Raw genomic sequence first — 15,421 nt, 5'->3', positions numbered from 1 at the left:
ATTTAACACACTATCTGTATCTGTGTAATTTAATGTGAGATTCTTCTCTTGTTCTCAGTACTGAGAGTAAACTGCAATTATCAAAAGACAAAAATGGAAACTAGTGTGGAAGGCCAAATGTTTTCATCAAACATACAGGACAAAGAGACTAAATTCATTCTACTTCACCCTTCCATGAGAAAGCATTGAATGTCAGATTTTTAACCCAACTCCAAACACTGATGGACATACTCTGCTAATATACAGACTCACAGCACTCTTTATTCCTGGTGAAATTCACCTAAGCATGTGGTCAGAAGCAAACATGCAAAACATCCATTTAAATTTTACTCTATAAGCCAACAAATATTAACAACCATTTGAAACACACTATGTTTGACCAAAAAACCAGATCAGTCAAAAGCTACAAAACTAGTGCAAGATGAAATACTGACAGTTCCATGATAAAAGAACAAAATATTGTGCAGAATTTGCCAGTAATGGATAACACACTTTGTTTTCCTAGATGAAAGTCAAAACTGAACTTCTGTAAATGATTCTTACATTACTATTTTGAAAAACCACATTCAACACAGGCACACTACAATATCCCACTGAGATTTTACTTTTCTTGAAATATATATTTAAACCACTGCATTTACATTAAATGCTTCACATCTTCTACCATTATTGAAGTTTCAGTATATACTAAGCAGGTTCTGCAGCCATTCCTCTAGAAATAGCTGATGTGAAGATGCCTCCTACCGTCAAACTTGAAATACTACAGTCTGAAAATGTGACCTTGAGTGCAGACATTTCCTTTCAGGAACTCCATCTCACACATACCTGTATATCCTCCTCAGTAAACGAAGCATAAATGAAACATTTACCATAACTAACAACCACACTGCCCCAGGCCTTAGCATTCCCTAAAACCCATGGCAGTACCAAATAAAGAAACTGTGGGCAATTCACCAGCTATTGGCAAAGCAGCTTCTCCAGCCCAGCTTTTTCCAAGTCCTTTGTATTTCTAAGGTAGCTGTTATCCAAAAATATTCCAACTTAAGCTAACATGTTGTAGAGAAAAAATAGGCTGTAAAGAAGCTTTTAAGTGTCTCAGATTTGACCACTGCAGTAAAACAGCTCAGAACAGTTTCTCCACTACAGGGCAAACTCATAACACCAAGTTCAGGACTCAAGCCCCTCCTGCAGCTGTAGAGCCAACTTGTGTTGTCAATTCACAGGCTTTAGTTAGACACCTGTGAACACAAGAGCCCTTCTGCCATAGCCTCTCAAGGCTTGTGTGCCCATCCTTGGTATGCACCAGGCAAATATGGAATAGCTTATCTGTGCTTGGTGTATCCTGTCTTGTCTGCTTTACTCAGCTGGATTTTCCTACAAAAGCTGAGAACATGGAAGAGGCCACATGTAGAAGACTACCAGGCCTGAGCAAAGGTCTGACGAGGATTTAAAGAGCAATGAGACAAAAAGCCATGTGGACAAACTTTTACCTCTTCTTGCTAATGTATAGAAGACTTTATTTTTCAGTAGATAATTTATGCTCAGTTTAGGCAAGCGTTAGCAATTAAAAGTCAATAATTTCAACATTCTCTTGAAATCTTGTGGGGAACCTCAAACAGGTTACTGAGCAGCTATTAAGAAATGAAAATAGAGATGTGGTTGCAACAACTTCTCTGACCTGTAGAAGTCTTGGAATAGAGAAGATCACACCCGTTATAGAAAAAAGAAGAAAGCACTGTAGAGCTGAGTGTACCTACTCCAACATCCATGCAGCTCTAGACTCAACCTAGCAGACCATCAAGGCTGTTCATGCTTTCATTATCAGGCTGTCCCTTTCATACTGAGGGATGTAGCATTTTGCTTCATTAAGCTGCTGAGAGAGTCACAGCACAATCCTCTGCCCAACAGAAGGCATTTGATCAACGACTGCTGCATAGACACCTTTGGAAATACGTAATCTTTAGCAGAAAGGTTGATCGCTCATCTTCATGTAAGTTTCCTATCAAATTTTGAATCAGGTCGACAACAGTGGGCTGTGAAACACAGGGAGTTTTGAGTACCAGCTTAAAGATAAAGATGAACACGTTAATTTTCTACATTTTTCTACATTCTGCTGGCTTTTTCCACTTAAAAAGCAAAACGTGTCAGAACTACAGTATCTGCTCTTAGTTTCAGAAATATCAATTTCAAGAACTCAGAAGAGAATCTAAGCTTATGAAGCTAGGAGACACTGGTAAGCAGTGTTGCTATGCCCAATATTCAAATAATCCAAGGTAACACTACTAACTGCACCTGACTTCACTTTTCTCCAAAAACTTAGAATGCTAAGCTTAAATCTGGGCTCTCTTTTTTCAGGATGCTCTAGTTTGCTTTGTTGTTTTGGGTTTTTTTAACATGAACAAAGTTATATCAGTCAAACTCTTCAGTGCTAATCTAATCTAGATTGCTAAAAGCAATTATGAAAGTATTTCAAAGCATCCCTCTCCACCAAGCATAAACCCCAAACATCCTTCCCTGTCATCCAAAGTCTAACTTCATCCTCCTCTTTCCTCACCAACCTCCCACATTTCCCCTCAAAATAATTCTCCCTTCAATACAGCAAATAAAACTGGACAGAAGACACCATTTACACAGGTGTTAAATTATGGTGCATTTCTGCAACTGCTGCCAAAGACAGCAGTTTCTATTTTAGTGACACATTTTCCCAGCCTGAACCTGTTAACTAGGTAACTTACCCTTCCCTCAAATACTAAATGAGGAAATTCTCTACACCTGGTATAAATGAAAACTGAAAAGAATGAGTCACAACACTCCAATCAATGTTGAAAGTTTAATGTTCCTGCTACATACTGCCTTTCAGAACTGCTAAACAAGAGTGTCATTGATAACAAAACTACAGTAAGCACCAGAACAGTTTTAATTTAACCAATGCTGTAAGAACTGGCACCTCATTTATATTCTTCTTTTTGCTGCAGTCCAGAGAGCACAGTAACTGCTGATTTAGAACTAGCATGTCAATCTGGAGAGCAGCTTACCAAAATCTGACAATAGGATGTATTCATGACCCTGGATCTTGCAGGCTGCAGGTGTGCTTTGACATCTAACAACTCCCTTTTTAAAATATTGTATCCCATTGAATGTTAATGAAGGTGTTAAACGAGAAAGTAATTAAAGAGCAAATCAAATTTGTTAAGTAGTGAATTTTGAAATTTACAACTTTTAACAGGTCATTTTCTTTTTAAAGTGAAATTACCAAATGCTGTTAGCAAAAATGGGCTAGATCTAAGTAAGGACTTCAGAAACTTCCCATGTCCAGAAGTATGAACCCCAAAGCCCCATCTTAATGACTTCTTAAGCTCAGAACATACCATCACAGTTTGGTCTCTACACGTCCTTAAGTTTAAATTTAACCCTGGGAGATGTGTAGAGAAAAGACCACATGAAACCCAAACACCTGGCAGGGTCAGTGCCTCAAAGGATAAGCATATTCTGATACCACAAAAACACAACCATATCTACTTTGACACGTAGCTACCGAGAGTAGCTGTTAACCTTTCATAACTGCTTTTTTTCTATGCTATGATCTGTGTTACTTAAAAAACACACAAGATCGCAGCTTTAATGGTCCTGCTTTACATACAGCTATAGATAATGAGCTCCTCCTCCCAAATCCACACATACCTGGAGAGAAGACAGATGAAGCCTGACAGGGATTCTGAAATGAAGCAGTGTGGTATTTAAACCGTCAAGGAATTAAAAATCAGTAACAAAACTGAAACAGTTTAGTCAGAGGACACTAGACCCACATCTTCTTGAGGATTTAGAAGGGCACTTGGGATAAGCTTCATTCTGTATTACCTACCCTCCAGGCAGGAGACACGCTACAGAAACTCTTCTACCAGCCTATCCTCATGTGGTCGTTGCCTCCTGCTTGCCCTGCTCTTTTCAAACTTTTATGACAAAGTGTGTAAGTGGCACAAAAAAATGTAGCTACTGCAGAAATAAGATCCATGGCTAGCTGGACATTTATTTCCATCACTACAAGGACCCTTCCATTCCTGAAAAAGCTATCTACTTGCTTAGAAGATCAAAACTTACGTAGTTGTGTGAAGAACAAGACCATATAAAGTACAGTAGCATGCTACCGACTGGAAAAACTCAGAATACATCAGTTCATAGCCTCTTTCAGCTCAGTATGTTTAAATTCACATCTCATCAAGCACCTCCACTGCTAGGCTAGAGGCAAGGTCAGAACAAGATGAGAAAGATCTTCTAGACAATGTGCTTCAACTGACAAAAACATCCAATATGGACAAACCATAAACCAGAATGTACAAACACAAGCACAGTGAACAGAACATTAGGTGAAGAAAGCAGAATTTCTTTGAGTTTGTTTCCTCATTAGATGCTTGATACAGTGAGGACAAACTAGAATACAGCCATGTGTTTCCAGCACTCTCTTTGGCTGCAGGGCATGTTTTGTTCAGGACCACCTAGCTCCATCTACACAGACTGAAAATCCAAGGCACTTTGCTCCAGATTTCACACTAACAGGCAATGCCTTAGAGTCAGGCACAGCAATACCGAAGTCCTTTATCAGATCTAGCCCCACTTCTAAGAACTTGTCTTCTCTAAAATGGCAGTGTGGACCAATCAGTCAAACATCGAGCTCAGATTCACAAGTATCACACTTCAAGTGCAAAGTATGAATCAAACTTTCCAAACTATTGTGTTTGTTTTTCAAATGCTATATAATTTACTTTTCAGTAATTATCAGCTTTTGTTTCTAGGAAAACATGAACTGCAGCATGTAAGATATGCATTACCACTTTACACATGCAGATACACAAGTAATAAAACAAGACTAGCTTCTGAAAATACTAGGTTTTATTCACACCCCTGTGGTAAACAATAACCTTAATATGATGACTAGGTTTCTTTTGTAGATCACTATGTCACATAAAATACAAAACCCATAGCATAAACAAGCTGACAGTTATGAATGTTTAATGTGGTCTCGTTGGGAAATTAAACAAGTTATACTAGTCTTCTCAAGTAGTCAAATTCAAAATGCATCATCATCTCCTAGTTAGTACAAGTCACTGTCATTTCTATAACAAAGTAATGAAGGCACAGCTAGTGCAAGCAGACTTAAACCCGTTCAGACTACTGGGCTGAAAAAATACTTTGGTTGGTTCTTCAGGAGAGAGTTTTCTCTAAACAAATATTGGTCTCAGTTAACAGTTCTGATCATCTTCACAGCTGCAGTCTAATAGCTACATGACAAAGACTTCACAAGAACCAAACTATGTAGCAATGAATTAACATTCATGCTTTAGGGCATTTACTGCATTCTACATATTGGCAGAAAATTATACTGTTAAAATGCTAGGTAGACTGAACCTACATTTTAAACTGGTTCTTAAGTGTTCCATTTCTTTTTTTAACAAATTGGTTACTTAATTCTACCAAGATACAAAACATAAGGCTGTAAGTAACTAATAGTTGTGTTTAGGCTATTACAGTGCAGGTAATCCTCAAGGCCACAGACACACTGCTTCACTGCTGCTTGCATTCTGCTGGATTTTGATCCTTCTGTTGAGAAAAAAGGAAAACCAGATTACAGAAATCAGTATTTTATAAGAACTATCAATATTGCTAAGCATGCTTTCTCAAGCTGCAATAATCTTCCATCTTTTCCCTTGCACTCATTGTCTAGCATGCAGCAATATCCACACTGCACTTATTTTGGCTTTGCTGGCACATCAGGATACAATCTAGAATAAAAACCTGTTCAGAACTAAATGTGGTGAAGTACTCTAACAGACATTGTAACTGGAAAAAGGAGAAAAGTGATGTGCAGTAACAAATAGCTCAGAAGAAGCATGCAGATCCTCTTCACGGTCTGAGACAAAAAAAATTTCCTATGGGCAGTAACAAGAGCACGGCCTTATGCTAGAAGACACTATGTAGAGCAATGCAATGAAATGCCAAATCACAGTTCCTAATGCTCTGGAAGTATCTATTGTAATAAATTCCAGTTGCTTAAAAAATTCTAACATGGAAAATTTCTTGGTTTTGAAATAGACAGCCAGTATTATGTCACAGTAATATGGGAATTCAAGAAAGTTTTGGGGATGGGGAATGGAGTTCAGTTGCAAGTTTTACTCCATTGCCCCCAGCTATTCTAGGACAACAGCACTTTAATAAATTTAGCTGGCTTACAGCCTGAGATCAGCTTGCAACACTATAGTACCCCTACTAACTCTAGCCCTTGAGCAGCTCTCTAAAACTGAGCATAGTCTTGCCCTTTCTCAGTTCTGTTTCACTGAGAAAAGCACTCTGAAATGGTGAAAATAAGTCCAACTTGCAGCTGTTTCATTTGGAATCCAAAACTTTCTTGACTAGGAAGCAATTTGAATACACTGTAGTAAATCAAACATCACCAAGACGACTGTACAATTTGATTAGAGGTTTGCACCTTGCCTTTCTATGTACAATGCTAAGATTATGTAATTTTCTCAACAGTACTTTGACAGTAGCTTAAACCATTCCTATTGAAAATCACTCGTTTGAAATGACAAGCCCTTTAAACAGCAGGCATTTTGGAGCACTTCACAGACTCCTTGGCTGCAATTTTCATCTACCACATCAGATGCTTTCAGGTGACCAGATGTACCTTTCCCTCAGCTACTAAAAAGCTATGAATTGAGTGGCTCATAATATTTTTTTCAGCCTGATCAGTAGTCTCCCTTTCCCATGGAATAAGAAATCTCCCAGTTGCTCTTGGCTGTTTACATTTTAGGACTTGGCTGCAGATGCATTTCTGAACCTTGACTTCTGGTACCTCAAACAATGGAAGACTTGCCATTTACCTACTGTGAAAGAGCCTATTTTGTATTCTGGTGGGAAAACCTGTGCCAGAGCCAGCTTTTAGCAAGTTCCCCAAAAACTGAAGCTGGATGACAGTTTGCTCTGTGTCCTTACAACCATTCTGCAATTTTCATCATTAGCCAGCAACTTGCTGCAAGACAAATTTACAGAAAACCAAGCCTGACTAACCTCAGTGCTTAAAGCCAAAAGTTACTTTTATAAAATGACTCCTGGAGAAAGAACTTGGAAAAGTTTCTCTATCAATTCTAGTCTGTCAGAATTAGGCCCAAAACAAAACATGCTCGCCCACAGAAACTACTGGTTTAATACTTAAATTAAAATCAAGATTCACCATACACAACATTTTAAACATTCATTTTAATTCCTTACTTTTGGGTCATAATCAGGATCATTTTCTTCATCTGCTTCTTCTTCTCCCTCCTGAAAGAAAACACTTAATATTTCTCTAGCTTATCCACATTCAGCTTCCGGAGCCATTTTCACAAAAATTAAGATTAAATTGTACTCAGAAACACATTAATCACCACTTTATGCTATACACATTGTATTAGCTTATCCTCCATAAAGCATATCTTTGATATCAGTGGCAGCTTAATTTTTAAGATAACTTAAGGGTTGTCTTAGCTTGGTTTGGGTTTTATTGGTTTTTGTTGTTGTTGTCTTGAGCTGGTTGTTTTTAATTATTCATCTGAGATCCACAAACCAAAATGTTCTATCTTATTTCAGAAGTAATTCTTAATGTCCAGAGCACTCAAAAACTAAAGGAACTCTTATTCCAGATAAACTACAACAGAGAAACTATTTGAATCAAAGGCATCTGTCATCTTACCTCATCATCTGCCTCTTCACCTTCTTCATCATACTAGAATAGAAAAGAAATAGTTTTGGTAGCATTATAAATGCAGCCATTTATAGCTCAAGTAGATGTCAAAGACCACTCTGTATTGTGATCTTAAGAGAAGCATAGAATGGTCTGGGTTGGAAGGACCCTTGAGGGTCATCTAGCTCCAACCACCCTGCCATGGGCAGAGAAACTTTCCAATACACCAGGTAGCTCAGAGTCTCATCCAACCTGCCTTTGAATATCTGCAGAGATGGGACAATCCACAGGTTTTCTGGGGAACCTGTTGCAGTGTCTCACAACTCTCACAGTAAAGAATTTCTTCCTAATATCTAACATAAGCCTAGTCTCTTTCAAATTGAATCCAGAAGTGCCTGTGTCTGTCAACTTTAAAAATATTTTTTGCATCAGCACAAGCAATGTTCAACTTCCTCTGGTGAGCTCTGGCAGAGCAGATGGTCCCTGTTCCATGCAGCCCAGGGGCAGCTCATTACCCTGTGGTACCACCTGGGGACGGCAGGGGACAGTGGAGCCCAAGGCAACCCCACCTGTCAGTACCTCCCTCCTCCACAGCCTCAGCCAAGCCTCTGCAACAAGGGCCAACAGTTTAGATTCTAAAAACTATTTTTAAGACAGGCCATATCTATGCCATCTTAACAAACTGTCCTTGTTTGAGCAGAGGCAGCAACATAAAAATGTTTTACAGTTGTACAAAGCTCTAAGGCTTTGTGGTTTGTCAGTTTCAAGCTTAGCTCTTTTAAAACATTTAACTTTGCAGAACTTGCTTTGATTATTTTGGATGCTTTGAATGTGCTTATCTAGCTTTTTTTTTTTTAAGTAAGAGTACTTTTGAAAGGATGAGGCTTGAATCTCCTAAAACTTCACAGACCACTATCACTGTAAGCACAAAAAAGAGACTGACCAGCTAGATAAGCAGTCTCATTTGTTCTCTGGCAGCTCATTACAGTTCCACAAAGTATTGGGTACACTTCTCTAGGAATGCCTTATACACAAAATGCTACTATGACATCCTCTAGATGATCAGCTTTACCACTGTTTTTGCCACAAAACTCTGAAGTCAATACCTCAAAGATGAATTATTTTTATGCTGCTCTTTCCTGAACAATCTAGGAAGCTCCGCTGCAACTAACATTGGTACATCCCAGTCTAAAGACATCAATGTAAGAAATTACCCAAGGTCTTTAAACAGCATTATTTCAAGGCTTTTAGTGTTCTGAATGAACATTATACTTACGTCATCCTCATCATCTTCAATAGCTTCTCCAGTGAAGTACAATACTGACCGGGGGACTATACGTTCACGCAAGAAATGACCTATTTCAAAGTCTGCAGCAAGGATTGCCTCAGAATCATCATCCTGCACAAAACAATATTATTTCCTAAACTATAAGATGGTAACTACCTTTGACACATACACACACATTACATGGATTTTCACGTGGCCAGATTTACACAAATCCCATCACTGATTTTTTTGTTTCAAGAGCTGCTTAACAGAAGTGAAACTGAGGGGCCAAGTTTGACATTTTCAACAGCCCACCTACATTATACAGTGAGGAGCTGGTGCTTCAGTAAGCCTAATTATATACAATTCTGGAGTTTCTTTTGTTCCAAGTATAAAGATTATTTATTTTCTCCCATAGACTTTCAGTTCATATGCACAATACTATAAGAACTGAAAAACAGTCAGGTGAGCCTATCACGTTAAAAGATTTTACAATCTACCTCTGATTTCTACAGGAATCTTTGATTCCCATTAGACAAAGCCGCTACTGAAGCGCCTGAACACCTAAAAATGCTCTCTGATCCAATCCCAGACTTTCACTCCTTGTTTTCACACCAAGTGTTCTGTTATCTCCCATCTGAGCAATTATTTTCAATTCGAAAGACTTCTCTTTGGGTTTTGGTTTTCTAAATGTTATGAACATACAGCTTTTGGTGTCCATGCCAACTAGAGTTCTAACAGCATGCTTCTGGAAGCTTTAATTTCATATTTCTCACTCAAACTGCATAATATATTCCCTACCATTAAGTATTTTTGGTAGTTCATCTCCTTACAAAAACATGACTTATTGCCACAGTGAGCACACAGAAAAGCAGGCTCTTGCTGTTTTCTGTTCTTGTTTTATTACTTTCTTCAAGAGTTAACAGCTTGAGAAATCTTTAACAGAATAAAACACAAACTGGATACATTCAATCATTAGATAAAATCATCCAAAGAATGCCTGAAGGGGAAGACTTACACCACCCATTAAATCGAAGACTAATAATGTAGATCACTACATTTCTACAACTGTCAACAATTCATAAGGTAGCTTTCAGGAAGTATAAATTGTTAAATTTGACTAAACTAAACTCCACCATCCAACTCAAACACTCCTTCTAAAAAAGAAAACTCCAAATACATACTAGTCTTCATAAGTATTCTCAGTTAAAGATAAAAGCACTTAAAGCTGAGGCTGTTTAACAAATTCTAAAATGCCATAAACACTCCATCATCATTTTTTAAATAAGCCAACTTACCAGGTCTCCACTTTCAGGAACTGTAGAAAGAAGAACAGAAGAAACAAGTGAGTGAGATATATTCTACATTTAAAGTTAATACACATAAACTAGTATTCGGCCTACCTTCAGGAGGACTAAAGAAGTTGAAGAAAGAGTCATTGGAAACAGTTTTTGTCACCGTCCTGACTGTTCCACGGCCCTTATGTTTTTGCTTCTTCTTAATGGTTTTCAAAGTAACATTCTTTCCTTTTTTCCAGTCTATTTGGCAACTAAAGTGTAAATAAAAAACAAATGGCACAAAATGCACAACCACCTGCAACTTAATACCTTTCCCACTGTTACACGTATCTGCTGAGACTATCACAACTGCAAGAGACACAGGGAAGAAAAAATTCTAAGGTAGTATTTATTTAGTGCTGTCTTTTCATTAGTTTATAGGTTGAGAACAAGAGTAACAGGTTCATTTTAGGATTATTTCCATCCAGAAATTTTTCCTTTTCCACTAAATCACTGAAATGCAAATTTTCATTAGCTACCAGCTACAGCCTAACTTTCTATCAACAACTAGTATTGCACCATTTTTAGGGCCACCCATCCATTATAAAGTAATGTCATATTTGGGCACGTCAGTAATATGCCAAAGTCCACCACATCTGTCATTATAACCAGTAAATGCTTAAAACAATGCATCAAGCAGGGATGTAGTTTTTGGCTGATTTTGAATTGTTTGTGAGGGTTTTGTCTTATCTTGAGTTTTGCTGGTTTGGGTTTTTTGGGTTTTTTTAACTCTATCCTGCTTACAGAGCAGAATTATGCCTAGAGGCTTCTCTAACAGTCAAAGCATTCTGGTGACAAGTAAATGAAAAAGTCACATCGGTGAAACTAACTGCATTTTCAGAAGTTTTCGTTTAGATTCTTTTACAGACTCAAAGAAATTGAGTGAGTTGCTTTCGGACAAGAAGGGGCTGTCTTAGCTAAAAGAGAAAACAAGGACTAGAAGTTAATAATTTTCATAGAAGCAGTGGCATCTCACACTAAACTCTGCCAAGATTAATGATTTTCGAATCAGTCCAAACTGGAGAAGATAAAACAATTTAATCAAAGCTACCCAGGCACTTAAAACTAAATCTTGCAGGACTTTGCAAAATACATTAAGTGACTGGGAAATAAAGAAGTAAATAAGTCAGTATGAGCAACTGCAGATAAGAGTAAAACCAACACTGACTATGCAGTGATAGGGTGTAACTTGTTATCACTCAGAAGAGCAGTCATAACATTGGAGACTTGAACACAAAAGCTACCAAACGAACGGGCCCAAGTGCACTCATATGGATAAATATGTACAATACAGTTTTCTCTCATCCTTCTGTTCACAAAAAAAGGGACAAGTAGAGAAAAAGTTACTTAACTGATTTAAAACAGAAGATTTCACTAAGAAAGGAGTGTGACAGCTTTTTAAATTGAGTAACCCGGAATTATGATGACTATTCTCCATTTCTCACATAGACATTCAAAGGCAAACATTCAGTGCTTATAAAACAAAATGGACAACTGCAATATAAAAACTAAATCTGGAATAAACTCCCCAAAATGCTGCATGTTAGAAATACAAAAAGATTAAAGGAAGCAATCAAACAAATTCTAACAAGAGCTATCCAGGCCTACTAAAAAATATCACCATCCACCTTTCGCTTTGCCTTTACTGATTGCAGAACAGTACTTATAAATAAATACTGAGTACATTTTTAATTTATATGCCTATATAACATATATGCTTATAAATTATGCCATACAAATAATGTGTTTTCCTATATTGTACTGAAGTTATTGGCAACAAATAAAAAACTCATGTCAAACCTAGTTGTTCACAAGTTACTAGGGGAAGTAACTTTTTCAGCACCTCCTCAAGATGCTGTAAAACCCTACAGCTTGATAATGCTAAGGAAAAAAACATTATATTGCCTTCAAGCCATCTATTAGCACTTACCCTGTACAACCCATGATTTCTGGTCCATCAAAGGAAAAGGGATCAGAATCATCTGGCTCTGACCTCATTCTATACGTCTTTGTCAACACTTCATTTGTGAAGTAGTCATTTGGTTCAAAATGAAATTCTAATGTGAAACTCTTAAAAAGAATTGCAGAACAGTAACTTTAGTTATTTACAAACACCTTTAACTTCTTAAGACCTAAATCCAAACAATACACATGCAACAGAATACACTTTTTTCCAATACATCCATAACTTACTCTAGAATTTGCAACCCAAGTTGTATAATAAATCTTCAAATCTTTTCATTTACTTCATCTTGCACTTTTGCTAGTTATTATACTGCTTTTAGTAATGACCAATCTCCCAGCACACAGCTTTCCCATTACTAATGTGTAGGAAGAATTTCTAAATTTAAAAATATTAAACCTTCAAAAACTGTCTGACTTCTGCCAGGGAAATATATGAAATTACAGCAGTTACACAAAATGTACCCAAAGGTACCAAAATGCAACAGTGAAACTTAAGTTCTCAGCTATTAAGGCCAATCTCATCAGAAGCTGAGGGTTAAATTTAGCACACATTCATTAGCAGAGTGGTGCAAGACTAGCACCAGACCTTGCACTGCTTTCTCAGAAGCAGCAGCTGTATATTTTCTCATGATTTTCAAAAGACAATTGGCTATCACAGACCATGTTGCTAAAACACAAATAATTCTTAAGATAACACAAAAGTAATCTTGCTTATTAGTAAGTCAAACTAACCATAGGCTGTCCAACTTCTGAAAATTTCACTTTGATATCTTTTAAGTATTTCAGGATAGGTTCATCATGTTCCTGTAGAGAAAACACAGTGTGTTTAATTTTTATAACATTCAATTATACAGAGATTTAAGGCCTCATAGAGATAAAAAGCCATGCTTAGAACAAGTTTTCCTTAGAAAAAAAAACTTGTTACAACATTGAAATATTTCCATGAGCATGACCAGCAGATGGCAACAATGGCTGTGTACAGAGTCCCCAATACAGTACACAACCAAAATCAATGCAAACACCATATACAGTTTTTAGTAGTGTCTAATACACTTTTCACACATCCTTCTATAAGCACCAAAAATTTATTAGTATTGTAGAATAGGTTCAAAAAATAAAACAGTAGGGAGATAGGTATTTCAGTGCTCTGTACTCTCACTTGAAAAGTTACCAGAGATGACATCCAAGTGAGGGCCCCATTATTGCTCCCCAACAGACATACCGAGCATCATAGTGTTTCCACTGCTTTCTTAAAGACACTTGGATTAATTACCAATGCAACTTTAAATAAGGCTAGACCACCACCTACCTGAACCATATCACTGAGCAAGTCCACATTCTTGAATACTGTCAGCCAAAACTCAGGGATTCCTTTAGGGTCTTCTTTTTCTTCATCTTTTTTTTCTTCTTCAAGTTTAGCTTTCTCTTTCATTTCCTCCTTGAGAAAATAAAAATATTGGGTTTCCTTAATTTTAAGAGTGCCCATAAGGTTCATCAGTTCTTTGTGGATACTAGTACAATCAAGTGTCATGTGGATGCTGCTTTAAGCAACCATTAAGAATTAGCATCATTATTAGTATCAAGTAATCATTACAAACCTGTTTTTTATAAAACTTCAGCTTAATTGAATTTTGTTTCATGCTAAAGCTTGAGATATCAATGAGAACTAATTAAGTTACTCACTGAAATTTCTTCATCAGCATCTGCTTTCCATTCACATTCTTCTTCTGTAGGTTCATAAATGGCATTGATGATTTCACTTCGCTGGAAGATTAAATCAAGAATATTTTCAAATTTCCTAGTCATTGCAATCAGCAATGTCCTAACCAATAAATTCCTAATCCTAAATTACACAGCTAGTAATACATTAACTACTTATCAAAACTTTTTCTTCTAGCTCCATAAGATAGATTCAGCAGTTAGGAGGTTCTCAACACACTAAAATATTCACCGAAGTCCCAGAAAAGTTACGGTATCATCTGACATCTGCTCGATTAAATGAGGTCAGATACACTGAAGTAATTCTGACAACTATGGAACAGACTTAACTTTTCGCTCTTAATCTTAGTTGATACTCACTTGGATGGCAAAATTCTATCAACTGAATTGAAGGTGCACATATAAGACCAAAGTAATTTGAAACATGAATAAGTTTTTTGTTTTTTACATTCCCTTGTATTTTAGATGAAGCTTTAAAGTACAAATCAGAGTAGCATTAAAATACCTTGTCAAATAAGGGCTGATAGAGAGCAGCATACTTTCTTTCCAGCTCATGAACTTCCTCATAGAACTTTGCTTCTATCTGTGCGCACTGAACTTGAAGGTTCTTGAGAGCATTCACACGCCTTTTAACAACTTTAGGCAAGCTGAAAAATTCAGTGACAGAACTGTTACTAACACTGCATTTTAAGCACATATTGATCTCTCCTTAACCAGACCCCTTGGAAATTAACCAACTTGTACCACAACAGATTTTACACTCTATTTTAGGCTTCAGGAAGTTTAAATAAAAGCTGCAACCAATTTCACCAATGAGACTGAAATCCTTAGCATGAGCTCTTAACCTGAGGCTCAACCACATTTAGAACCAGAGTATTCTAAACACCTGAGTAAATCATGAGAGAAACCTGCATAATAAATCTTCATTTTAAAAACAAATTTTACATTATCAATGAGGAACAAAGTAAAATCATAGTATTGAATACAACTAAGAAAGGTCTCACCATTTATTTGCTTGGTTTTATTAAGAAGTTCTAGACAGCTGAGTTATTCTTTGCTAAGAAATTTAATCTTCAAAAATTGCTGCTTTGTTTCACTGAGCACAGCAGCTGGTAGCACTGTCTTCAAACACACTGTCTGACCCAAAGTGAGCCAGAACTGGTTTGCTAAATGAGCCACTGTACTACAAATGTGTAAAAGGAAAGCAATTACTGCATGCCTCATAAATCTAGATCAACTAATTTTGGCAAGAATCTATAGCAATTTTTGATACATGAGAAAACCACATGAAGTACTAATAACATTCCTGTATCAGCAAATGGTTACAGTCTAAGCATAAAATGACTGTATTACAGACACCAGGCCTCCAAGTATCTGTCTATAGTTTAAATAACTGATATTTCATGACCAAGGCAAAGC

At 37.0% G+C, this 15,421-nt stretch overlaps 1 protein-coding gene across 4 annotated transcripts in view; it reads right to left on the bottom strand.

Annotated features, from left to right (window-relative positions):
* Window positions 1-241: 241 nt before the first annotated feature.
* Window positions 242-15,421, bottom strand: part of NAP1L1 (nucleosome assembly protein 1 like 1) — a 32,097-nt gene continuing 16,917 nt past the window's right edge. For 3 of the 4 annotated variants that reach the window (XM_083859513.1, XM_083859512.1, XM_083859514.1), the window contains exons 5-15: window positions 14,508-14,649; window positions 13,967-14,047; window positions 13,593-13,721; window positions 13,016-13,087; window positions 12,249-12,388; window positions 10,385-10,530; window positions 10,280-10,299; window positions 8,991-9,113; window positions 7,724-7,756; window positions 7,264-7,314; window positions 242-5,595 (exon numbers count right to left, since the gene is read on the bottom strand). In XM_083859513.1, coding sequence (XP_083715639.1) covers window positions 5,560-5,595; window positions 7,264-7,314; window positions 7,724-7,756; window positions 8,991-9,113; window positions 10,280-10,299; window positions 10,385-10,530; window positions 12,249-12,388; window positions 13,016-13,087; window positions 13,593-13,721; window positions 13,967-14,047; window positions 14,508-14,649 — 973 coding nt within the window. In that variant the 3' untranslated portion in view covers window positions 242-5,559. The remainder of the gene's footprint in view (window positions 5,596-7,263; window positions 7,315-7,723; window positions 7,757-8,990; window positions 9,114-10,279; window positions 10,300-10,384; window positions 10,531-12,248; window positions 12,389-13,015; window positions 13,088-13,592; window positions 13,722-13,966; window positions 14,048-14,507; window positions 14,650-15,421) is intronic. The other variant, XM_083859515.1, reaches the window with a different exon arrangement.

The sequence above is a fragment of the Zosterops lateralis genome (genome assembly GCF_965231275.1).
Source record: "Zosterops lateralis genome assembly, chromosome: 4".
NCBI classification, from domain to species: Eukaryota; Metazoa; Chordata; class Aves; order Passeriformes; family Zosteropidae; genus Zosterops; species Zosterops lateralis.
Note: the sequence above shows the minus strand (reverse complement) of the source record. Positions and strands in the feature narration are given on the sequence as shown.